This window comes from Numenius arquata, chromosome 1 (genome assembly GCF_964106895.1).
Source record: "Numenius arquata chromosome 1, bNumArq3.hap1.1, whole genome shotgun sequence".
Taxonomy (NCBI): domain Eukaryota; kingdom Metazoa; phylum Chordata; class Aves; order Charadriiformes; family Scolopacidae; genus Numenius; species Numenius arquata.
The window spans coordinates 126,730,237-126,756,408 of NC_133576.1; the positions used below are offsets into that span (position 1 = coordinate 126,730,237).

The 26,172-nt window shown below is 39.6% G+C and overlaps 1 protein-coding gene across 2 annotated transcripts in view; it reads left to right on the forward strand.

The window, feature by feature from the left end:
- Window positions 1-7,768: 7,768 nt before the first annotated feature.
- The window catches only part of PGR (progesterone receptor), a 37,247-nt gene continuing 18,843 nt past the window's right edge, over window positions 7,769-26,172 (forward strand). Inside the window, exons 1-4 of one of the 2 annotated variants that reach the window (XM_074160607.1) lie at window positions 7,769-7,910; window positions 8,448-9,500; window positions 10,729-10,880; window positions 23,159-23,275. In XM_074160607.1, the coding sequence (XP_074016708.1) occupies window positions 8,740-9,500; window positions 10,729-10,880; window positions 23,159-23,275 (1,030 nt within the window). In that variant the 5' untranslated portion in view covers window positions 7,769-7,910; window positions 8,448-8,739. Of the gene's footprint in view, window positions 7,911-8,349; window positions 9,501-10,728; window positions 10,881-23,158; window positions 23,276-26,172 lie in introns of those variants that run through there. The other variant, XM_074160598.1, reaches the window with a different exon arrangement.

Sequence of the window (26,172 nt, forward strand, 5' to 3'; positions counted from 1 at the left end):
ATTTCGCTGTGAGTGCACTGCCCCTCAAAGTGAAAGTGTAGCTATCATTTATCAGCCTAAGGCAACAAGGTGGTAGAAGATATCATGAGAAAATCACACCCTACAATATCCCTGTAAAGATGCTTTATCACCAGAATTTCAAAGCCAGCACATCTGGAGATTAATTTTAGAGCAGTGATTAACAGCTGCAGCAGGCTTCTGGAGTTGTGCTTAAAAAGAACAACTACCTCGCATGTATCTATAATTCTACAACAAACTACAGCACCATCTTAATGTTTATCTCTTGTGCCAGATGAGATTAACTGAATCTCTTTCTCTATAAGAAGTTTTCAGTGCAATTTTTGTTTTGTTAAATACTTAACATAGAACTGGGGGTTCTGATCAATGACAGACACGCCTCGGGATGAATACAACACCAGCAACTGCAACTAATAACAACAACTAATATTCATGTCATTTGACATGAATATTTAGCCACAGTTCCTCAAAATCAAGGACTGGAAAGTCCTTTCCTAAAGTGTTCTTTACTGACATGAGTAAGTTTACTTCTTTGGAGTTAGTATAAAGCACAAGGAATTGGGTCTTTTACATCTTTTCTTGCCTAGTTAAGGGACTCATCTTCAAATTTTCATGTCAGGTTTTGTTTGTGTAATTTGAAGATTCACTCTGTAGTGAATAATGTTTTCTTAATCTGTTAAATAACCCAGTTGAGTTTAGACAGCCTTCTTATCCTTTAGAAGAATTGATGACCCTTGTTTTTCATATTTCATACAAGTTTTATTATTGATTTCATTTATAAAGGGCATGTAGTAATGTTACATTTCAGTGACAAAATCTAATTTGTTCTGATTCACTTAAGAAGCTGGGCAGCCATCATGTCTCAGGGGTATATGTCCTCTTACTTTCTCTTCTTTATTTTCCCACATCCAAATCAGTGCCTGGCAGGCTTGTGGCTTAACTCTGGCTTTTTTTTTATTGAATCGTGAGTAATAAATTAAAATTTGTTGAGGTTTAAACTGAGTGTTTGTATAAAAAATCTCCACTTCTGGGTTCCTTGACCATCTTTTTACCACTCTCAATACAGGATTATGTTCCCTTTCCCAAGAATTTGGGATAAGTTAGCCCTTTTCAATCGGTCAAATCTGAAACACTGGCTTCATCTAACACCTTGAACGCGGTTTATGATCAAGACAAGTATCCAGACCCAAAAGTACAAATGTGAGACTCTTGTAGGCTTCTCAGGAAACAATGACCCAACATTTATTATCCTTAAACAACATGCTTTAACGGAACTTTAGAACCGGGATAATGAAAGAGCATTGGTGCCTTGGCAGCTCTCAAGCTGAATGCTTTCACCAGAGCTAATGCAGCCATGCTGACTTACAGCATTCCAGTATCTGATGCAAAACACAAAGTCTAATATTTCGGTTCTTTAATGCTTGGCCAGTTCAGAAACAATTGGTAACATTTTGAGTAGATTTTATTGCCATACATTGTCCAGATAGAGCTGCACCTTTCAAAAGGTGAAGGACTTCTACCTTGATCTTTGCTTAACTTCAGCATCACAGGGCACCTTCCTTCACATCTTAGCATTTCTGCTGTAGAACTGCCTAACTTATGGACCCTTCATGGCTAATCCACACACACTCCATTCTTCATCACGCAGTTAAATGTGTCACACACGTGCTTATCTGTCTTGTTCTCAATAAATTACAGAAAAACACTACCTTGCCACACCATGAGATAATAATCTGGTTTTAATTTAATGAAGTATCTCAGTTATTTTCAACAGCACATTTTCACTCCGCTGTGCAGCAATAATGCAGGCCTCTTGTCTTCCTTCTTAGATTTCCCTTATACCACACGCCCAGTGATGAAGACCGAGGATGGTTACTTGTAAATTTCCTGAGGTTCTATCCAGTTTTTATCTTCTTTTCTATGATTATTTGGGACTCACAATTTAATCAATATATTAGTTTTAATACTTCTAAAGAATTACTGACTACTTCTTTCTGAATTTCAGAGATGCTAACATCTGTTTAGTATCCCTGGTTGCAACTTCCTACTCTCCAGCCAGCAAACAAGACCTGTTGCAATGCACTGACTATCACGAATGTTAAACTGCTGGGAGATATCTCATTCCACCTAGCAGCACTGGGTTCAATTGTATGTCTATGTCCACTTTACATATTTATATGAAATATGTATTTCATATATACAGATAATTGAATACCATATTTTATATAAAGCAATCTTTATTTCTTTGTCCTGTAGCCAGACAATATAGCAACAAAGCCACTTTGAAGAAGATGGTGGGCTTGGTAAAGGTCTCCTATCTAGGCCTTCAGGGATGCAAAGCACATGCCCTTTGACACTTCAAGGTGATTGAAAGCCACAGGACAAAATATTTGAGAAAAAAATTGAGGATGTCATCCAGCAAGCAATGACACTCTCTGTAGAGCATAAAACCAGAAACCATCTCACTTCCCATGCTCCTGCTTATTTTCTCAGCGACATGCGTATTATGTTCTCCAGTTCAGTGAGCGTTAGCCGAAGTGTAACCAGACAAAGAACAATAAATAAAATATATTACTTCTGTCCCAGGAGCAGCTATCACTTTCGTAAATGTAACTCAATACCCATCTATTTCCCCCCTTTGGACAATTTATAAAGGTAAAAATGTCTCAGAGCCCACTTCTCCTCCCGTATTGATATTATCCCTGTGGCAACTTTAGCACCCGAGAGCAAGAAATAATGTACTGTGCTGTGATCAGCTTCCTTTCCCTCATCTCCTTTTATAACTCTATTGCTTACTTTCTTTGCTGCATACCTTGCTGTTTGCAGATCCCTTTTGCATTTACATTTGTTTCAAGACAGCCTTGTATTTAGTAAGCCAATAATTTTCATAGCTTTTTTTTTTTTTTAATCTGACGGTTTAATTTAACACAGAGATTAATTACATTGTGCCATGCCCTTGTTTAGGGAAAAAGAAAGTATGCTTACAGTGCAGTTTCCAAAACTATGATTCCTATAATGTTTTTGATCATTGTAGTAGAGCAAGTCGCTACTGCATTTTAAGGATTAAGGATTTTATTCAGACCTCTTACTTTAGGCATTGATCTTAGGCATTGCACTGCTAAAAAATCATGGCTCTTAATCAGAGTGCTTCAGATCACCAAAGCCCTTTATATCTTTAATAAGAAGACATAAAGTGTCTCTGAAGAGCTCCGTAAGATGAACTGAACTGAACCCACAGATACTCTGACTCTTACCTGACTGCAGAAGCCTAATCACCTGGCTTAGATGTGAACATTTATGATCAGACCATATCCCTAGTGTTAATCAGCCGGTACTTCAAAATTATGAACTCTGAGAAGTGCATATTTAATGTCTGCTGTCATCCTAATTTCAGTGAAATTTAGCATGTTAACTAGGGGTCTACTTTTAGATGCCTATTTTTTATAGTATTTACAGAATAGGGATGCAACCACAAACGTACATATCTCCAAGAACTGTAACTTACCAAGAATATACTGTTATTCGCATGCCACTACTATGTTTTTCCTCTATGCTACATGCTGGAAATGGGGTGTGTGTGTGTGTGTGTTGTAGTGTAGGAATTGCAAAATGCAGTTACAGAGGTTTAATTTCTTTTTTACGAAAACATTATTTCTGAAATAGAATGAAAAGCCTCTCCTTAGGCAAGCTGCTTTTTCTTTTTTTTTTTTTTTTTTGACCATAAGCCCATCAGCTCTTTGAAGCAGATAGTGTCTCTTCCGTTTTTGTTTGTAAAAAGTGAGTCACGTTTTTGGTTGTATCATATCCTAAACAATGATAGTACAAAACTGTCAGGAATTGATGAAAAGAAAAAATAAAACACTATTTTTAACTTCTAAGCTCTGTTCTCAAAAAGCCTGTGCAGAACAATGTTGTGGTCACTATAGGAAAGGTCTGCATGGACTAATTCAGGTTTTCTAGTGTAATCAATCTGTCCTTTTCCAGATTTAGAGTCACTAACTTTATGGCACTGTTTATATGGAGTGCTCTTGACACACAAATGAAATGCTTTTGTCTGAGAAATGGAACTTAGATTTTGTTGACCTTCAGGCCATGCTTCAAGATAATTTTAAGAAAAGATCATAGAAAAAGCTTGTGATTTTGATATTTGTATTGTCTGAGGAGGCTGTGTACTTGTCTCATTTCTCATACAGCATTTTCTTTTTATTTAAACCAACAATATTAGGAATATTTTGAAGGGTCTATCAAAAATTTTTAATGCTTATGAGTACAGTTGAATATTTGAACGGTAAAAAAGTACTAAGGAACTACTTAAGAAATAAAATGCAGATCTACAGCATTACAGTGAGAGTCTCAGTACAATACTACTACTGAAGGTATTTAAAAGTGGTGCTGAGGTACATGATTTAGTGGTGGAATTGGCGGTGTTAGGGTAACAGTTGGACTCAATGATCTTAGAGGTCCTTTCCAACCTAAATGATTCTATGGTTCTGTGATTCTATTCCTGTTGACATTTTATACAGGAATTGTGCTGCAAAGTAAGACAGCTGAGCAGTTGTGTTAAGTGAAGGTTTTACTCCTCCAGAGTTTTTGAACAGAGCAAAGAAATACACACAAAAATGATTTGAGCTTTCAAATACTATATTTGCAAGTTCTGGTTGAACTATAAAAATGCAACAGTGTCAATCAAACCCTCCAATATTTTACTGTTTGGTTCAAAATAGGTCTATTCTAAAGTACAAATCTATTAATACTGCTTGCTTTTTGAATTTTTTATATTCAGTAAAATATTACTGAATATAAAAGCATGTAATCTTTAGATCTGAATTTAAAATGTCAGTTTCGGTTTTAATGGGCTGTAAAAGAAAATTATCTGAGGAAATACCGTAACAAAACGCGGTTTTCTGCAATGGTGATTGCCACAACAACCAAATGAATAAATCAAAATGAATAAATCACAACACCACTTGAATGTCAATAAATTTGCTAGGGCATACTTTGAAATGTTCTTATTGAAAAACTTGTGATAACATAGCAGTATCAGGGAAAGCATCCAAATGATTTTGAAAAAATCTGACAGCAAAAGGAAATGAATGAATCACAGAATCATAGAATGGTTTGGATTGGAAAGGACCTTTAAAGGTCACCTAGTCTAACCCCCCTCCCATGGGCAGGGACATCTTCCACTAGATCAGGTTGCTCAAAGTCCCATCCAGCCTATCCTTGAACACTTCCAGGGATGGGACATGAAGGTTATGAACAGAATTATATGAAGAAAATAGCAAAAATTTCCAGTGAAAGTTCACAGAAATCATGTCGAGTCAATGTAAATCAACGTCCAATAAATGTCCTAAAGATAAAGAATCCATTTTTTTCCTTAAACAATGACAATTCATCATAATTACCATTACCATTAAAGAACTGAGCATATTTGACAGGTCGTAAAAATAAAATTAGGAAGGACAACAGAAAACCTGGACAATACTTAACTGCCAACATTTAGACAAATAATGCAAGTAGTAAATATTTATATTTTTAGTAAATTTACAGGTATTTACAGCCACATGGCCTTGTTGCTGTAGAATTTTAGCAGACAAGTCATTAATAGCAGCAAGTTGGTCTTGTGGAAACCACGTGGTGCTGTTTTCCTTTCAGGACCCCCTAATCCTGCCATCTGTAGCTCTTCACCTCTCCTAGTCCTGCAGCAGCAGTAAGGAGTCAAGTCACTGTAAGGAAACAAGTCTTTGGAGCACATTTCTGTAAAGAGGCAGGCCATGAGTGCTGTGTGCATTTGGGGAAGTCAAAATGAGAAAGCATGAGAGTGGCAAGAAACAGGCATGACAACCAGCTGACTAAGCATGAAAACATCAGGGGAAAACCAAAATGAGTATGGAGATGAACAGTACTGAAGATGAACTTCTGTCTCCTCTGAGAAAAGGAAGGCTTGGGAGAAGGGAGAAATATTGAAGCATGAAAATCAGAAACTCAGTAACCAGAGAAGCACTGCATATTATCTGTTTTAATATCATGTCATAACAGACTTGGATAGCCTTTTGAAAGCATTCTTTTAACATCAGTTCCAATTTATGAAGACACGTTCTTCGATTCTTGCTACTTGCTGGTCAAACAGTTTCTTTCTCTGTAATATCAACGCTGTGAGACACTCCTGTTCAAGAAATATTCCTATATGTAACAAGTATATTTTGATCTGTATCATTCTGTTGAACCTCTTGAACATCTATAGAGGTGCCTACATGACATCTGAGCTTTAAAATGTTAGTTATTATCACAATACCATAATTTAAAAGATGAAAAAGAGAAATTACAGATTTTCTCCTACTTCTTAAAGGAATAAAAAGCAGTCTCCCAAAGCAGCCTATCAGACAGAAGTATTTTGCCAAAAATAACACAGAAAGTACACACCACACTGACTAAGGTTTATTTGAAGCCACTGCTTCTATAAACTTGCCCTGTGTGATTTCTGATGTTAGCTTTCAGAACACTGAAACCATTTCAAAAAGTTATGGTTTTTCTCCCCAAGAAGTTGTCCTTTCAGTCTGGAAATATTTTGAAAGTAAAATAACAAAAAACAACTATTTTGTGGTGATCAGAGTTTTTTGAAAAAAAGATGTCTTTTCTGAAAAGTGTGTTATGGAGGATAAACAAGCATGTAACAGCACATATTTCTCTATGAATCAAAAATACACTGATTCTGCTCAAAGTCATGAGGGCTACTCCTACGCTAGTTTATTCTTTGTATCTTTCAACACGTTTCTTTTCTGAGACTGCTATATAATGCAAATTATATTAAGGGTTGGGTTTTTTTTCCAATTAGCAACTGTCTTATTAAGCTGAATGGGCTCTGCCACAAAGCCAGCATTTTACTTAAAATGCCAAGCAGTAATTAGCTGGTGACAGCTTCTTGGTCAGAACTAACGTGGGCTGGAGTGTAACTTGCTATATGCAGGTTGATCACCCAGCCTGGGTAAACCAGGTCCATTTTAAACATCCTTTCATTCATCCTGACAAAGTAATTCAAGGAAAATACTAGAAATAACGAACACCCCACTTTCCAAAATCTTGTAGCAAACTCATTGTGCTTTCACTGGTACAGAGGATACTTTGAGGTTCTGGACTGTAATTTAAAACACTGTACAATGCCTTGGTTTCTTTGCTACTGGAAAATGGATGTTGCATCAGGAGGAGGATTGGGCCAGAGCTTAATCCTGAAAAATTACAGTGAAACTCTGAAGGGAAAGGTGAAAAACAGGCAAAAGGAAGACTATACTGTCGTCACTGCAAATAAGTAAAGCTTGTCTTGCTCTCTCCTCTCTAAAACGGCCACCTACACAACCTGCTTGCTGTCTGTGCCCTGCCCAGAGCTGCACTTCTTGGGATGGTGAAGCATGAGGACAGAGCACCTGCACAAGAGATGAGGGGAAAGGGATGAGAAGGCAGGGAGAAAGCCGGGCGAGATGGGGGGAAAGGGATGAGAAGGCAGGGAGAAAGCCGGGCGAGATGGGGGGAAAGGGATGAGAAGGCAGGGAGAAAGCCGGGCGAGATGGGGGGAAAGGGATGAGAAGGCAGGAAGAAAGCCGGGCGAGATGGGGGGAAAGGGATGAGAAGGCAGGGAGGAAGCCGGGCGGCGGGGAGAGGCCAGAGGGCGCAGACCTGAGGCACAGGGAGCCGGACGCGAGGGAAGGGGGAGAGGGATGCGCGGACGACGAGCGATGGGAGTGACGGGCCGGGACAGGCGGAGCGGAGGAGGAGCCGCTGGAAAAGCCGCTGGCGGAGCCGCGGTGCCCGGGACCGGCTGCTCGGCGGAGGCAGAGCGGAGAGCGGGGGGTCGGGAGGGGCCAGCCCGTGCCCCGCCGCGGCAGCTCAGCTTCTCGGTAAGGGTACGGGCTGGTGGCGGGGAGGGACGGACGAGGGGAGGGCGAGGGGGCGTGGAGCCGGCGGCCAGCCCGCCCGGGCCGAGGGGGGACGGCGGGGAGCTGTCGAGGGAAAAACGGAGCCGGGGGGCCGCGAGCGGCAGCCAGCCCGGAGCCTGGCGGGGACCCCGCTATCCTGCCCGCCGCTCCTCCCGCCTCCCGCACACGCTCCCATCGTTTCCCCCCGCTCTAGGCTGCACCGCCCCCGGCTCCGTTTCACCCCCCTCCCGGCGACGGGGGACCGGGGCTTAGCCGTCCCCCCCTCGAAGGCAGCGCCATGTGAACGGGACCCGCGCCGCCGCCTCAGCGGGCACGTCCAGGATGTGAGGAGCCGCCCGGGCGCCTGCACCCTGCCCCCGGGCTGGAGTCTCACCGTCGTCCAGCCCTGTCCCGGGCCAGCATGACCGAGGTGAAGGCCAAGGAGCCCAGAGCGGCTCCGCCTGCCAGAGACGGGGCGGTCCTGCTTCAGGGCCAGCCCGGCCGAGACCCCTTCGGCAGGGAAGGGGAGGACATCGACATCTCCCTGGACGGGCTGCTCTACCCCAAGAGCAGCGACGAGGAGGAAGACGAGGAGGAGGAGGAGGAGGAAGAGCCACGGCAGCCGGGGGAAGAGGAGGAGGACCGTGACTCCCTCTCGTACCGGCCGGAGAGCAGCTCCCTCTCGGACAAGGACTCCCTGGACACCGTCCTGGACACCTTCCTGGCGCCCGCGGCTCATGCCAGCCCCGCCGTGGCCGCGGCTCCCTGGTCTTTCTTCGGGACGGAGGCGGCGGAGGCGCCCGACGCCGCGATGAGCCGCGGCCCCTCGCAGAAAGCGGTGGAAGCCGCCCCGGGGGCTCCGGGCCCCTCGCAGCCCCCGCCGCGGCCCTCCCCGCTCTGGCCGGCCGCCGACGCCCTGACCGCCGCCGCTAAACCACGACCGGCGGGAGCGGGGGGCGGAACGGAGGGACCCTCCGCGGCCCCCAAGGGCGAGTCCCCGGGGCTGGCGGCGCTGCCGGGCGGCGGGGCCCGGCCCGAGGCGGCGGGGCAGGAGTACCTGCATGTGCCCCTGCTGCCGCTCAACTCGGCCTACCTGGCCTCGCGTACGCGGCAGCTGCTGGACGTGGCGGAGTACGAGGGCGGCGGTGGCAGTGGGGGGCCGCGCTCCTCACCCCCGACCCCGGACCTGACGGGCTATGTCTACCCGCCGGCGGAGGCCAAGGAAGGGCACTTCGCCTACGGCGACTTCCAGCCCGCTCTGAAGATCAAGGAGGAGGGTCTCGGCCTCCCCGCCCCGTACCCGGGCGGCAACCCGCAGCCCCCGCGGGCCGGGCAGGAGCCCTCGCTGGAGTGCGTCCTCTACAAGACGGAGCCCACCCTCCTGGCCGGGGCCTACGGGCCGGCGGCGGCGGCTGGGGCAGCGCCCCCCGACAGCCTGCCCTCCACCTCGGCCGCGCCGCCGGGCCTCTACCCGCCCCTGGGTCTCAACGGGCACCAGCCCCTGGGCTTCCCGGCGGCGGTGCTGAAGGAGGGCTTGCCCCAGCTGTGCCCGCCCTACCTCGGCTACGTTCGGTAAGGGGGGACGGCGGGGGGGCGTCGGGCCCGTTGGTGGGGTGTCCCCGCTGAGGGGACGGGCGCTGCTCCGCGGGAGGGCTCCGCGCCTTCCCGTCGGGGTGTGAGGTGAGGGCTGGCGCTCCGAGCGGCTCTCGGGAGGCGCCGCGGGATGGACGGGAGAGGTTTTACCCCGCGAAGTCCCCTTTGAGTTTTTTAGGCAGTAACTGCAGCCGCCTTTCCATTTTCTGTGGGTTTTTGTGCGGGGCACAATGTTAACTTTGCAGCTGGCGCCTCGCAGGTCTCTTTGTCGCGATAGCACTCAGGGAGAAGTCAGGTTTTTATCGCCGTGGTGGTTCAGTGCCGTCCGATGTCGGCGCGAGTGACCGGCTCCAGAGAACGGGAGCAAAGTGTCCTCACTGACATAAATACCCAAATATTATTGCCTATTCGAAAAAAAAGCAACAACCCAGTTAATTTCACACACACAAAAAAGAAAACTGAAAGTCGTATATTGATTTGTTAGAATGAAATGGCTTACTGTGATGCCAGGATGTTGGGTGTTATCTAGAACTGTATGCAAAAATACGTATATACAATGCAACCGTTTCAACAGAAATCCTTGATTTTTGTAAACATAATGGTTAAGCAGGTTAGCCTGGTTCTTTTCTTGGAGAGAAATTCAGAAGTACTTTTCAGTTTCTTCATTGTGCCCATTGTGTTGTTTATTGATGAGAATGCTGCAGCTGAATGGGAAACGACAAATATGAAAGATTTTTTCTAGCTGAGATGAAACTTAGTTTATTTCCCACGTGAAAGAGGCTTTTGAAATTCAATTGACTTCTATTTGATTCTGTCTCTGTACCATTCTATGTTCAGGGAAAAAAGTGTGTCAGTCAGTATATATTTACTCACAAGTGGTGTCGATCTGAGGAAGATGAACATTTTAACAGTGAGTTCCTAGACTGTACCTTTTTTTTAGCTAAAACTGATTAAAATACTTCTATGCTTTTTGCCCATTACTTTTCTGTTTAGGGACTAGGCAGATGTTACAGATGTGCCTTTTACTCTAGTAGAGGCAAACCCTTAAGCAGAAAGTCAGTCATACTTTATTTTTTTCTTACCCTTCTGTAGCTTGGTTACAAATTTAAAAAGAAAGGTTTTAGCGTACACCCAATTAATACAGGTAAGTAGCTAATTGTTGCAAAACCGGGTATTTCATTTCTCTTAATTCTTTTTTCTTCTGAAGGCCAGATACAGAAACCAGCCAAAGTTCTCAGTACGGTTTTGAATCGCTACCCCAGAAGATTTGTCTCATCTGCGGTGATGAGGCTTCAGGTTGCCACTATGGAGTACTTACCTGTGGAAGTTGTAAAGTCTTCTTTAAAAGGGCAATGGAAGGTAATATATGATGGTATTGTTCCTAATTATCTGAAATGTATGCTTTCAGGCACTGCTAAGGACGTACCTTTTATTTATTGCTGATGTTTAAAAATGTTATCACTGTGGTAATGTTTTTTGTTTTGGCAACTGTTTAAATATTGCAGTGAATACTAACTAAATTCTTTGTTAATTGATTATTAGTTATTATTTATTATAGTATTATTTATTTTACTTTCATTATTTGCTATTTATTATTTACTGTTTATCAGTTAGTCTTTCTGAATAGGTAGAGTTTCATAATAATCTTGTGTATTACACCATTTGTTTTGAAAGTGTAAATGCCATTAAAAGGAAGGTTTTGTGAGTATGAACTAATGATAGACAGCTAAGAATTTATTTTGGCTTCATTTTGTTTTCGAAGTTGTGGAATTTTTCCTGCTTGCAAGATGCAGAAATTGGTTCCTGAGATTTATGGATGTATTTCAAGTTTCACTGAATTATTTCAAGTCATAATAATAATACATGGATTTGACTTTTGTTCCAAATAGCCATTTAATTACAAAGTCAAGCTGCAAGTTTAATAAATCAGTAGCAATGCCTATGTTTATTTTTTCTTTTTGGATTATAATATATGGATTGTCCATAAATACCCATTGAAATTTTAAATATGAATGCAAGAGCAGATTGCTTTATATAGTTCAGCTGATGAAGAGCTGAAACAAATCCCTCCACATTTTATGTTTTGTCTCCTTTTATGGTTTTTTATCAGATCCTGTCAGAACTAGGATATCCAAATTTCTGCTCCATATGCTTAAAAAAACATGTTACAATGTATAGGATGCCTTAAAATAAAAAATGGCATCATGTATTTTCTTGTGATACATAGTTCATTCAACTTTATGAAGTTTATTGCTTTAAATGAAAAGGGAAATACTGGAAAATCAAAAGCTTAGCAAAATAACGTAGTTAGATTTTTTGCTTCAGTGTGCTGTTACTTTCTACTTTAAGCATATACTCTTGTTCTTCCTTTAACATATTAGGTACTTGCAAAGTGGTAACACCAGATTAGGTGGGCGAGATGAACTTCTGAGCTATTGCCTCATTTCCTCTAATACATTTAATGGAATTTGTGAGAAAGCCATTAGAAACATACATGTTATGTTGCAAGGAAAACACTTGTCTCTTAACTTAGAGGAATACATCGAAGTTTCACTGACTGTATTAACTGGCCTCTTGGTTTTTTGCTTTGGTTTTTTTTGGTAAATCAAGCCATATACTTTTAAAAAAGACAGGGAGCTGAAGTTTTAAGAATGAGTGTAGTATAATTGAGGAGTGCCATATTTTAAAATAAGTTTTATTATTAACTCCTCACCTGTAGAGTGATATCGTAATTTTTTGTTTGAATTTGATTCCATCACTTTTTAATTTCAACTCTTCCTTAAACTAGTATCCAGTTGTGTTTGTGCAGTAGGTGAGCCTGCACAAAAAGATATCTTACTACTGTTCAGCATAAACTGTGACATAACGATAAATGTTGAGAAGGCATGTAAATTGGTAGTAGGAATATCTCAAGGTTGTTTTCACTGATTGTTTAATCAAAGTCTGTATTTGAGAATCTTACCAGATTAAGAATACAAACATACAGAGAAATAAGAGGTCAACACAACTACACAAATAAAATGCTTATGTTTTACATAGCAACTTCATACTTTCCTTTTGTAAATAATTCCAAAGACTGGGAGTATGGTGAGGAAGTGTGTTTGGGTTTTTTAGTAAGAATATTCAAATAATGCAAAAACTGCCTCAGACTACCTGGCTGTAATAAATGAAAATAGAGATAATTGAGTCTTATGGGGAAGAATGACAGGCATGAGCAGTGTGGGCATGAGCAAGATGAACAAATACAGTTACCTGGTTTTGTGTAGAAAGTGCAAGTCTACGGAGAGTTCCTTAAAGAGATGGACTTCTTATTTTAATGGAAGCAGAGGATATAATTACTAGCATTGAAATAATCCCATTTATGGATAGATTCTTGATTTCATTTAGACTTGAAGTACTTTTTTTGTTTATTGCTTATTAGAAGTAAAGGTGACAAAGAAGAAACAGAATATTTTTATTGTAAATGCAACAGAAAATAGTGTTTAAAAGTTCACAGTGGCAACTGTGTAAATTTGAGACATTTTTCTTATGTCAAATGTCCCCCTGCCCATCGTTTCTTTGAGTGGGATTGCACTATTTCCTTTTAAAAATTTGAGTACTACTACAGACGTGGGGATTTTTCATGCAAGTAAGATGTGAGTGTGAATTCATGATCAAAACTCTACTTTTCATATACTTTCCATAAAGTAATGATCAATATGAGAAGATAAAACAAGATTGGAAACAGATGGCTTTTGCTACTTGGATTTTCTGTATTTCAAGGTCTTTTTCATGTTATGAGGTTTTCAAGTGTGTAGATAACAAAGTACATAATGTAGTGGTATTAAATTTGTTGGAAAAAGTCTATTTTCTATTTTAATTATTTCTGTAATCTCAGATAAGTTGGCTGTTTTAAATCTAGTAGACTGTAATTTTTTTCACAGAAATTGTTCTGTTCACACACCATTTATTTTACTCTCCTCTATTGTGTGGAAAATACTGTATTAGTTAAACACTTCCTTTGGGATAAAATGGACTGTTACATTATCTAGAAAACTCAATATCTCTAATATTTTTGAAATAAAACAAGAAACAAACCTAGAAATGTTTCTATACTATGCATAATTTAATCGTATGTTTGAATATAAATAGCAGATGCACATACAGCTTAACAGGGGGTTGGAGCTGTATGAGGATCACTAACATGAAAGTTATAGTCAGAATTAAATTATTTTAGAATGTTTGTTGGCAATGAATTCTTAAATATATGAGTTGGTAGATATTTTCTGTCTTTTGGGTTCCTGGCTCCCCATATGTGCCTATACACATAAAGAAAAAGATGGTGAAATACTATGCATCAGGAAAATTGCTGGATTAACCAGTTGTGCTTTTCTGTAGTTTAAGAATGTAAAATGGCACAGCGTGCCAAATATTTATAAAAATTCCAATCAGTAATAGAAAATCCTCTTTGAAAAAAAGAGTGAAATGCAGTACTATAGAGACCTTTTTGGCTGTGAAACCAATGAGAGAAATTTAAAAAGTTCCTTTTTCTCCTGATTCTGCAGAGATTTCCAATTTTTAATCAATTTTTCTGGGCTGGAAATCTGGGATCAGAATTGGGTATAGTGTGTACCATAAACCTGATAGTAATGAAAGTTTCATGAAGTAGAAAGCATACAAACACACAAAGCATACATATGGCAAGTTGAGAGATGAAAATGCTTTTCACTTAATACAACATTTAATATTATTAAAGCTCTTTTATTTTGTACATGACCAAAACGTGTTATTGTACAGTAAGCCAAGGGTACTTCCAAATTCAAATGTACAAAATGACTTCACTGAGGGTCCTAGAATTCAAGTGGGAAATACCACTGTTGTGAGAGCAAAGAATTTGCATCATGAGAAGGGAAAGAAGAAAATCTGTACTAATACATAATTTTATATCTTCATCATACTTCTTACTTCAAAGGTATTTGTTGTTCAGCCATATGGCAAACATTGATTTGATGAATTGATTCACATCAGGCACAACTGAGTGAGCTGACTGCGTTTGTGCTGGTACTTTGGCTATTGTGCTGATGCTGGGCTTCCTGCTGCTCTCCGTGTGGCTTATTACTGGTTTCCTGATAGATGTGGCCTATAAGTATCTCAAGGGTGGGTTGAAGGAGGAGGGAGCCAGACTCTTTTCAGTGGTTCCCAGTGACAGGACAAGGGGCAACGGGCACAAGTTGGAACATAGGAGGTTCCACTCGAATATGAGGAAGAATTTCTTCACGGTGAGGGTGACAGAGCCCTGGAACAGGCTGCCCAGGGAGGTTGTGGAGTCCCCTTCTTTGGAGATTTTCAAGACCCGCCTGGATGCAGTCCTGAGTAGCATTCTCTAAGCAATCCTGCTTCAGCAGGGGAGTTGGACTAGATGATCTATATGGTCCCTTCCAACTCTAAAAAAATTCAGTGAAATTCAGTGAAATTCAGTGGCTTAGAACATAATCAGCTGCAGCAATGTGAATTACTAAAATTTCTGGCTTAACTCTATGTAGCATTTTAGAAACGGTATTGAATATTATGTTAAACATCTTTTCAGTCGGAATAGGAACTATTTCTGGTAGTGTAAAACTGCATGCTTTTAAGAGCAGCAGGGACTGACTGCTCGGTGTTGCTGGATACTCCTCTGTTCTAACTTTAGATGTGCACAACGTGAGTAACCCGAGGTGCTCGTCTGAACTTCACTTCACAGTGGATGGGCAGAAACAGGAAATTCTAGGAAGTAACTCACTGACTTATTTTAGATGTCTTCTTGGGGTGGAAGTAACTGTACTCTGTTTCTCAGCACTGATTAGAAAAGAGTGTCAGGTGAGGATGTACACAGTGTGCATGTGGTGATATGAACCTCACCCATATCACCAAAGGAGCTAATATATTTCTGTAGTATAAAAAAGACACATAATAAGTATATTAAATGCTTGTTTCATATTATTTATTTTTAAGTATTATATAAAGTATTATATATAAAAATAATACATATAAAATTATAGATAAATAATACTTTTAAAAAGTATTAAAATACTTATAAATTATATGACAAAGGTATATAAAATGTAAGTATTTGTAGTCAAACTGTTATCTGCTAAAACTAGATTTAGGTTTGATGGTATCAATCTCCTTAAGTTGTGTATCTCTTCCACAGAGTTGATGGTGTACTAGTAAGAGATGGTTCTTTAGAAACTACCGAATGGAAAGATTTAACTAATGTCATTTATGTGTTATGGTCTGCCATTATGGGTAGTGATGTATGGCTGCGCTTTGGAGGTTTCCTGGTTATACCTAGTCACAACTCCTGCATTTTCACAAGTGGCTGTTGCTTAATATCAATTAACATCTGAGCACGTTTCAACAACCTGGAATCTTTTGTAGTTAAAATGTAGAAGGAGTCACATGCCGGCACTGGGATCCAGGGGAATATTACCCTATTCTTGTCCAATTGTTATGTTACCATCTTTCTTTATCCTCAAAGGCAATATTTTATGTGGGATTTATTGCACCAAGCTGTAGGCATTTACAATATGGAGATCCATGTTTTGGCCAGTTACTAAAACTGTGCAGTAGGCTATTAAAGAACCAAAACCTAGACATCTATTCAAACTGCATCTTAAAGTGCCTGTTTTTCTGTCATGCCCAAGTAGGGAGCGTACACTATTCGTTTTGCAGGATGTCCACACTTTGGAATCTAGTTAGTGAAATTAATCCCCTCTTTTTGGCTTTTAAGCAGTTTGTTGTCCATTGGGTGCTTCAATCAAGAGGCAGCAGTATATGCTTTTTTTGCACATTGCCTTTTCCTGCTACTAATGTTTCTGCTTTTTCTGCTTTTATTACTCTTTGAGAGAGTGAGTGACCCTGTCCCAGCAGTTCATTTGTAGGACAAGTCAAAGAATAAGAGGAAAAAATATATGAAAAAACTTATCATGTCAATCTGCTGTAATACTTTCACTAAAATCAGAATGATGGGGTGACTGAAATACAAATATAATGCTTCTTATGTTGGTAGAAGAATATGACACTCAGGGATAAGAAGAACAAATGATACTTTAATGATGTATTCCTCTGACATAGTTGGAGTGCTTTTAAAGTAGGTTTTGTGTTCAAATCCCATGTTCTATATTTATAAGAAATAGATCCCTTACTGACAAAAAAGCTGACAGTTCCATCATTTTACAGATTTATACCACCGATGTAGTTAATTAGTTAAAAATGGTGAGCAAGGAGCAATTGTGACACAGTGCCATAGAAAGAACTAGAAATACTGACTTGTAGAAGCCAGCATCTCCTCCTAAAAGGTATTACCTATGGAAAATTTTTACTGTTGTCAGCTCCCGTATTTAGACCTTATGCCCGTATTTAGACTCAAAGACTCCCGTATTTAGACCTTATGCCCGTATTTAGACTCAAAGACTCCCGTATTTAGACCTTATGCCTTTCAAGATGTTGCTGTGGTAAACAATCTAAGCAAACCAACTGAAAATCAATACAAAATTGATTTTGCGGTTCATGATAGTTTCTGTGAAATAGGACTTAATTTTGCTTCATTTTGGTTTTCCGTATTGTTGGTTTTTTTTTCCTCTTGTTGGAAATGATGGAACAGACAGGGAAATGAAAGATCAAAAAACAGGATTGTAACTTCTAACTTTGTCCAGAAATGTATGAAAACAGGAGAGCTACACTGAATTGTTCTGTTTTGTTGATATCATAGAAACAACGTGCTCAGGTTGCTGTCTGGAGAAGTGATTTTGGAAGGAAAAAGACAATGGTGTTGCAGGATGCAAAGCAAAAGGCAGGAAGATTTTGAGATTAGGATACAAGAGAAGGAAAGAGTCAGTCAAGGGCGTTGCAAACATTGGAAGTGGTTGTTGAAGAGAAGAAAAACAGTGCAAGATATATTGTGATTTGAAAATGCCACTTTCCTTCTAGAGAAACCAATTTTGTTTGGTACACTTAACAGAATTACACCAAAAATTACTTGCAAATCTGTTCACCAAAGATATATACACTAGGAATGAACACTTTGTGGCGTTACATTCTTTTTGAACAAAACATTTTTACTCAACCCTTTTTTCCACCACAACTAGTTAAAGCAAAGGAATTAAAGACTAACTTCACAAAGATGAAGGAATTACTAGTACCTGTTAAAATCACAAAACCCCATCACTGGGTACGTAGCCAAGGTAAGGCAGTCACCCAGGGTGTGAGAGCTATGGTCATCGTCTCCGGGGCCTGAAGGGAGTTAAACACACCTTTCCCTCCTTGCCGCCCTGATCGCCACACTGTTGGATGACTTGCGATGCAATAACTATTTACTGTTTTCATTTTGAGCTGTATTATTATGAAGAAAGGAGTTCCACATTATTTCAGCTAGAAGAAGATTCCAGGATGGAACGTATTCTCAAGTTACTCTGCTACCCATTCTTTGCTCTCTTTGGTCCATTGAATCTGAAATTCTTTGCCATGAAGCAGATTTGCACCAGCAGCAGGTCTTTATACCAGTATAGACTGCAGAGCAGTAGTCAGGACACCTGCTTAAGAGTTGAGAAATGAGGATTTTATTTTAATGGGCAAAGACGGAAACTGAAAGCAAGTCCCCCACTAACTACTGGGCTTTTTATAAAAGGTCAGTGGGGGATGTGGTTTTTTGTTAAGTGGTTAGAGTCTTAAGTCTCACTTCAGGGACTTTTTTTTATTTTTTGAGAAAATGTTAGCACAGAAATGAAAATGGTAATAAATAATTAAAAAACATTCTTAGAGATATGTGGAATCTTGGAGATTATAATGGCATACCAGGACACAAAGGGTGTATTTTCAGTACTACAAACTATGTAGTATAGATTCTTAGTTCTTCAAAAACGAAGCTCATAAACTGACATAGTGAGAGGCAATCTGCTGTTTTGCAGGTGGAAACAGTGTAAATAGAAGATTGGTTGATTTAGATGAGAGCAAAGGTCGTTAGCTGTGTTTCCCATTTCTGGTGATGATCTAGGTTAGACTGCCTAGTTATGGAAAACTTGGCTGTCAGAGCAAGTACAGAATCATCCTTACCCTAGTATACTGTCTTAGCTTACAGAATGCAAAGTTTTACTTAAAAGCTACTCTGCATCATTATGGTTAGTACAGGTACACAGGTGAACCTATTTTCCATTTTGTTTATTTTGAAACCACGTTTATTATCAAGTTCCATAGGAACCCCTGACAGGGATTTCCAAATTTAATAATGTTAAAAAGAGTAATTCCTTTGGTTTTTTAAACCTATTGATTTCATTAGCACTTTTGAAAAATATTCTAAGAGGTAAAGTGTATTGGTAGCAAATTATTGAGCAAAACCTGGATGCTAGCTCTCAGGAAGCAAAAAGTCAACATTGGGAGGCATTTGGCAATAAAGTAATTTACAAAGAGATGCAATAGATATCTGCAGTTTTATACAGAAATCTAAAACTAGACTAAATAAAACACCGTGATATGTTTTGCAAAGAACAATCCTCCAGTGGTGGGAATAGGATGATTTTATAAGAAAGCATTGCCAGTTGAGAGTGATACAGGGAGGGAGAACTGCATATGATATAGAGAAAAAAAGATTTGAAAAAGTACTTTTATTTGCAGACAAGAGGAACTGAGAGTTTGCAAATAAGTGCTTTGCTTTTGTGGAGGGTGGCAGCAGTTCAGCACGGATGCGCTTACAACTGATTGCTTGCATCTGATACCCCTGGTGCAAATAAAGCCTTATGTTTTCCATAATTTGCACATCTGCAAAATCTCTGCAACTCATTAGTTTACTCAAGTGATTTTAAGTGACTTAGAGCATGTCAGTGAGCTAAGTTAATAGTGCAGTTTTTGAAGAGACTGTGCGTGCTACTTCCAGAAGTATTTGGATTAAAATTGCTCAGTGCTGGAGTACTATCTGTGCAGCTTTACTGATAGCAAAACCTGTGGTTGTATTTTTGTGTGCAGACCATTGGCATTTTGACCACTTTCTGATATAAACCTGCCAGTATAACAATAGTCATTACAGTACTTAAAATTGTATTTGCCTGTTTGCATTAGGACTTCCACCTTTGCCAACACAACTGGACTTTCATGGAGTTTAAGAAAAATGCTATGCTACAGGAATCTGGAACATATGAGTAACAGATGAAATCGTCTGTATTTTCTCCAAATTCTTAATCAAATCCAGCTCATGAGCTGGTACATTGATATATTGAGAGAGAGCTACTATGTACACTTTCAAAATGAAGTGAAAAGTAAACATGTATATGAAACGTAATATTGGGTGAAGACTTCTGAGAAAGTGGCAGTTGCCAGATTCATATTTTTGTAAGAAACCCAAATGCCAATCTTTACTTTCTGGCCTGTGCTCTAATGATTAGACTACTGTCCTGTATTTTCTGGGTTTTTTCCTGGTTATAGTGACAGTAGTCATATAAAAGATACTGAATGACTAGCTACCATTGAACAGGAATTTTATCTTGACAGGGGTCTTTGGGTATTTCATTAGTACATGCATTTAATATAACTGCAATGCTCACATAACAACCAATTAGTTAAAAAATAAATGATCCTAAAGACTGAGATACAGCAAATAAATTTTCAAATAAATGTTTTAGCATTCCATGAAAACATTCCAAACAGCTTCGTATAAGTAAGTATTGGCCCATAATTTTGAAATCAACCAAGTATCTGGCATGTTTTCCATTTCTTACACAATCTGTCCTTCAGATGGTTGCTGCCACTTAAATATTAATGCCAAGCAAGTAGCAGTTTCTCAGAACCCAGCTCTACGCAATGGTAGAAATGGTTTCAGATGAGAACATTGACTCAGATTTATCATAGGTATGACATCCAATCAGATGACTGAGGTAATAAAAAACCCCTGACAGATGAGATTATGAAAAGTACTATATAATTAAACCTTATGTGTTTTCCAAATAAGTTGCAGCTGAGTGGGAATGAATGGAATACAGTTTGCAATGGGAGACACGGAGGAGAGATTGGACAGAGGCAAAAGGAGTGGAAAACTCACATGAAGGTGTAATTCAAGCTCAGGATATGACTGTGGATGTTTTATAGTCTTGAAAACAAGGAAGAAGTTCACAGTAAGAATCAAAAAGTGCCTGAGATTTTATCACCATAATCTCATGGGAGGGTTGGGTTGGCAGGGTTTTGGCTCTTTCTTGTTTCTTATTTTTATGCTAGTGTCATGGAAGCTTTATGGAAGAAATAAACTAGGTGAAGACATAATAAAACTTGTCATTGGTCATTATTATATTTTTAAATACAATTTTTTAAATAAATAGGAATGAAATCATATTCACTTTTTGAAGACCAGCGCAAATTCTTACCGTGCCTAAATACCAGTAACAGTCTTCATTTCTTCCATAGTATGTGCTAGGATTTGAATTGTAGAACATATAAACATATCTTTATCATCTTGAATTGTAGAACATATAAACATAAAAGAGTAGTTTTCATAATAGGGATTTATTTGCAATTTGTTTTGCAAATGTGAAAAAAATTGTCCCATCTTGGATTTATAATAAGCAGGTTTTGAGTTGTTGTGTAATGATGAAGTAGTTAATGCATTTTCAACTGAAGTGGAAGGTGGATCTAATTACTGATAACCCATAAGTTATGAAGAGGTTTTTAAGAGCAGTAGCTAAGCTTAAATATGTAACTGTAAATTAAAAAATTTACAGTGCATTGCACCCTTGATTTGTAATGCTTAATCTTAGATGCATAATTTTAAAACACTACTATATAAATAATATAGGGTATTTAAATGGACATCAATATAAATCAAGCTATTAATTTCTGTTTTTCCAAATAATTTCCTATTCCAGCAGGAACAGTATTGCCATTACTGCTTTGACTCAGACTCCTTAGCCTCCTTTAGCGGTTAGAGCACGCACTTGAGTGTTGAATACACAAATCACATACTTATATCAAGAGCGTTTTCTAAATGCTGGCATAATTCTAGAATGTATAAAGAGTGTTCTCTGAGTGCTTGAAGAGTAATATTTCACAATATGGTATTGGCTTTGGTAGATCAGCATTTTTCTGTGTCATTGTAGGGGGAAAAGTACAGCTTGAATGCCTATAGCATTGTCAGTTGCTTGTGAGCATTTACTGCCATACTGGAAATATATAGTGCATTTTTTGGCCTTGTAATCGATGTGGGTTACATGGGCTCAGACCATGTTGTGTAGATTCAAAGGATGCCCCAGAAAAGAGAAGAGATAGATGCCTTTCAGGGGACCAAAGAAAACCACCAAAACCAAGACACCCACAAACAAAACTTAACCTACGCTTAAGCGTTCCTTTGTAAATTAACTACATTAAAGCATCAGGATGCCACAGTGCAGAGATAATCTGATGCTTCATAGATTTTAGTTAACCTAACAGTTTTAAACCTATTGTTGCTTATCAAGAGACTGAATGCTTTTGTAGCTAATAAAAGCAAAGCAGGGTGAGGAGAAACAGCAAATAATTCCAAGGAAGATGTGTTCAAAATAAATGTTTTGCTTCCTGGTCTACTGCCAAAAGTGAGACAGCTTTTTATTCATTTGGTTACTTTTGGTAATGTTTTCTGTAAGAAGGAATCCAGAATTAGAATTAATATGAGAAAATAAATAAGAATTTCTTCTGATTTACTGCATTACTAAATACTTTTTAGACGCCAGGCAATGTGTGAGGCAACTGGTTTTATTTTCCTGTTGTTTTCTAAAAAAAAAAAAACTGTTGTGAAAATGAATGTCAGGCAATCAGGTTTTTTTCACTAAAACCAAACAAGTTGTTCTTAGAAGTGTGGGTAAGAAATAAATTAATTATCTAAAAAAAATGTTAGCACAGAAACAAGTACATTGTTTCACATGGTTTAGCACTAGCTCTTTTCTTTTGCTAGAATAGAATGTTCTTTCTTTTACCTGCATTTTAATCTGAGGATTCGTTTTCAGTTTATCTTTCTACTGTGGAGAAAAGTTATTGTTGAACAGTTGCTCATTTTACCATGTGTGGAGAAAGGATAGAATAGGGTTATAAACGAAGCTGAATAACAGCATCTGAGCAGAAGAATTTGTTTGCTATATCAGATAGCTACATCAGGGTAATACTGATCTAGAAATTGGTGAAAATTTAAAAAGTTTGGTATTGATGTCTGTTATATTTGGAGGTCCATATTCACAACGTTCCATGAAGGGAGCATCCCCAATATTGATACTTCTGCAGTTTGTCCATGCTATTTTTATCCATTTTGTTGCTCTCAGAATAAATACTCTTTTTATTGCTTTCATGCTAGGTACTGGTAAGAAACTAAAAATATAGGAACGAATAGAGGACGGTGTGATTGATAGTGCAATAATTTAGGAATTTCATACTGCCTGCTAATTTTTTTTTAATTTTGTAGATGGGCAGTTTCACTCTTAAACAGGTCAAATAAATTACTATATATTAAATAGTTACACATGATTATTTGAAAGTTAGCATAAAAGGAAGGAGTCTTTTAACAATTCAAGTGTACTTTTTTTGAATCCTCTGTTATTTTTGAAGCATTTATACGGAGAAATAATTTTGTTGTGTTAGAAAACACAGTATTAATCCTGTTTTTCTCTTGCCTACAGGGCAGCACAACTATTTATGTGCTGGAAGAAATGACTGCATAGTCGATAAAATTCGTAGGAAGAACTGTCCCGCATGTCGCTTGAGGAAGTGCTGTCAAGCCGGTATGGTCCTGGGAGGTGAGCTGCTTTTCAAGTCTGATTCAGAAAAATAGGCAGTCAAGGACACTACCATCATCTGTTGAGTTTAAACAACATTACTTTGATACTGTAAATGAAAGAACCACATTAAAATGTTATTTTTTTTGAAGAATTACCTGAGGTTTTAAAATTCCTTATAATTTTTCTTTATTGAGTCCGTATATCCTGAAACAAAAATAGCTTCCTGTAGGAATTTCTCTCTGCTACTATGTACCCATATACTCATTTTCTTGCAAGGGAAGGAATTGTGTATTTTGTGTGTATTTATTAATAATTTTGTATCAGAAAATTTGATTTAGGTAAAAAATGAAGGAGCTAATTGATATTGACACTAAAATCAGGAATCAGTACAATCCCCTTCTGTTTTCTGATGTGCTCTCCATTATTTTTTTGAGTGCATGTCAGCAAAATTATAACCTTCTGGTCCACTGAAGAGGCCCAGGCAGTGGTTGCACCAACACTACAGACTTTGCATACTAGATGCTGGGAATTCCCATCTTTGTATTAGTTCTCGCTGTAACAGATTTGCATTTTGTATGTAACATTAATCAAAATTGAGCACTATGCCTTTGAAAACCTGCAGAGAGAGAATGGTGTAGGATCAGGTAGTCACATAGCAAGTTTTGCCATGCTACCATGCAGGAATGATGCATATTTTTTCTGTATTTTTTTTTTTTCATATTTTTCCTGTATTTTTCTTTTCATATTTTTCATGACACCTTTAGCTATATAAAGTTTTGGGTCAGCACAAAACTTGAAAATACGTGGCTAAGACTATAAGAACATGGCTATATAAAGATGATAGAAAGAATGTGTTCTCAAAGGCAATTTTCAAAAAAATGGAAGGACAAAAAACTGATTTCTTTCTAACAATTTTTTTTAGTGCATCAAACACCTCTCTCTCTCTGCATTTTTTCCATTACTTTTTATCCCTGAAGGAAGAATTGGCATTATATACTGTGCGTAATTTCATTATCTTGCTAATCTGTGTTCATTCATAAGTTAAACTGTGTATGTAGTTTTCAGACTGACATTTTCATTGCACAGCTGTATGCTTGCAGCTCCTGCAATATTGTATGGAGACGGAGTATTCTGTGCATGTGGCCATTGTGTCATTCTCACATTTCATACTTTTATCAGTGATACAAATCAGTAGTTGCCAACCTGTGAGGAGCTTTGTTGGCTCTTGGTACTTCATCTTCCATAAGTGACAGTTCTGCAGCCCCAGGGAACAGCCAGTGGGATGAGAGGAGGGAGTGGCGATGCTGTGGCATGAACTGTGTTCTGTGTTGTATCCCTGAACCTCCCGAGACCTTCAGCGCTGCCTCTCCTCTGAGTCGTCTTCTCCAAACTGCATCCCTCTCACCCCACAGCGCTGGAGACAGAGTAACGAGAGCTATCAATCTAATTGGTGTTACTGTCTCTCCCTCCTGCCTGTGCTGCTCCTCAGTAAAAAATACAGAGCTGACAAGCATGTTGGTGGCACTGGATTGGGGGAGAGGGACAAAGGCAACAGAACATGTCATTTGGATCCTTGTCAGAGAGAAGCGGTGATTTAGAGCTAGGGTAGGAGTCATTAGAGAAACAGTATTACTACAAAGGCAGACTTTTCACCCTGAACCTGAAGGATTGTTTGCCCAGGTCACAGAAGAGTCTCCCAGGTTTGGAAGGGGAGAAAGCCAAGGAGGCAGGGGTCTGGAGTGGGCTGTGGAAAATGTGTGGTAAGAATGGAGCCTTGAGAAAGGATGGGATGGCAGATATAATGTCTGTCTTGTAAAGTTTGGGACAACTTGTGAAGTTGTCTTGTAAGGTTTGAGCAATTTGATCTATGAGAGCAAGGGAGGGCTGGACTAGATGAACTTTAAAGGTCCCTTCCAACCTGAACCATTCTATGATTCTAAGTGTTGTAAATTAATACAGGTAAAAATTCATTCCTGGCTGTGAGTTGTGCATGGTCAAGAGTTTGATGATGATGATGATGATCTAACCTGAATTTAATGTATGATAGCCTGGACAACACCAATAACTAAACTCCAAGTATTTTAACATAACAAGCAAGCACTGTTTGAACAAGCAGAACAGTGTATGAGGACTCACTAATATCATCTCATCCTTTTGCTTCAGCATTGTTTTGCTCAGTAATTCTGCATAGGAAAAGCAGTCAGAAGGCTTGAGTTCATTCCACAATTTGCATACATTTATGGATACTAGTTTTCGTAGTGTTTTTTAATACATACATTTTGCTCTAGGTATAAGTAAAAAGTTGGACGTTTTTGCTAGCAATGTTTATGAGATGGTGTGTCCTCATATGACAATATTATGTCACAGAATCACAGAATCACATGGGGTTGGAAGGGACCTCCGGAGGTCATCTAGTCCAACCCCCCTGCTAAAGCAGGTCCACCTAGAGCAGGTTGCACAGGAACTTGTCCAGGTGGGTTTTGAATGTCTCCAGAGACAGAGACTCCACCACCTCTCTGGGCAGCCTGTTCCAGTGCTCTGCCACCCTCAAAGTAAAGAAGTTCTTCCTCATGTTTAGGTGGAACTTCTTATATTCAAGTTTGTGCCCATTTCCTCTTGTCCGGTCACTGGGCACCACTGAAAAAAGACTGGCCCCATCTTCTTGACACCCACCCTTTAAGTATTTATAAGCATTGATCAGTTGCCCCCTCAGCCTTCTTCTCTTCTCTAAAAAGACCCAAGTCCCTCAGCTTCTCCTCGTAAGGGAGACACTCCAGGCCCCTAGTCATCTTTTTAGCCCTCTGCTGTACCCTCTCCAGCAGTTGCCTGTCCTTCTTGAACTGGGGAGCCCAGAGCTGGACACAGTACTCCAGATGGGGCCTCACCAGGGCAGAGTAGAGGGGCAGGATAACCTC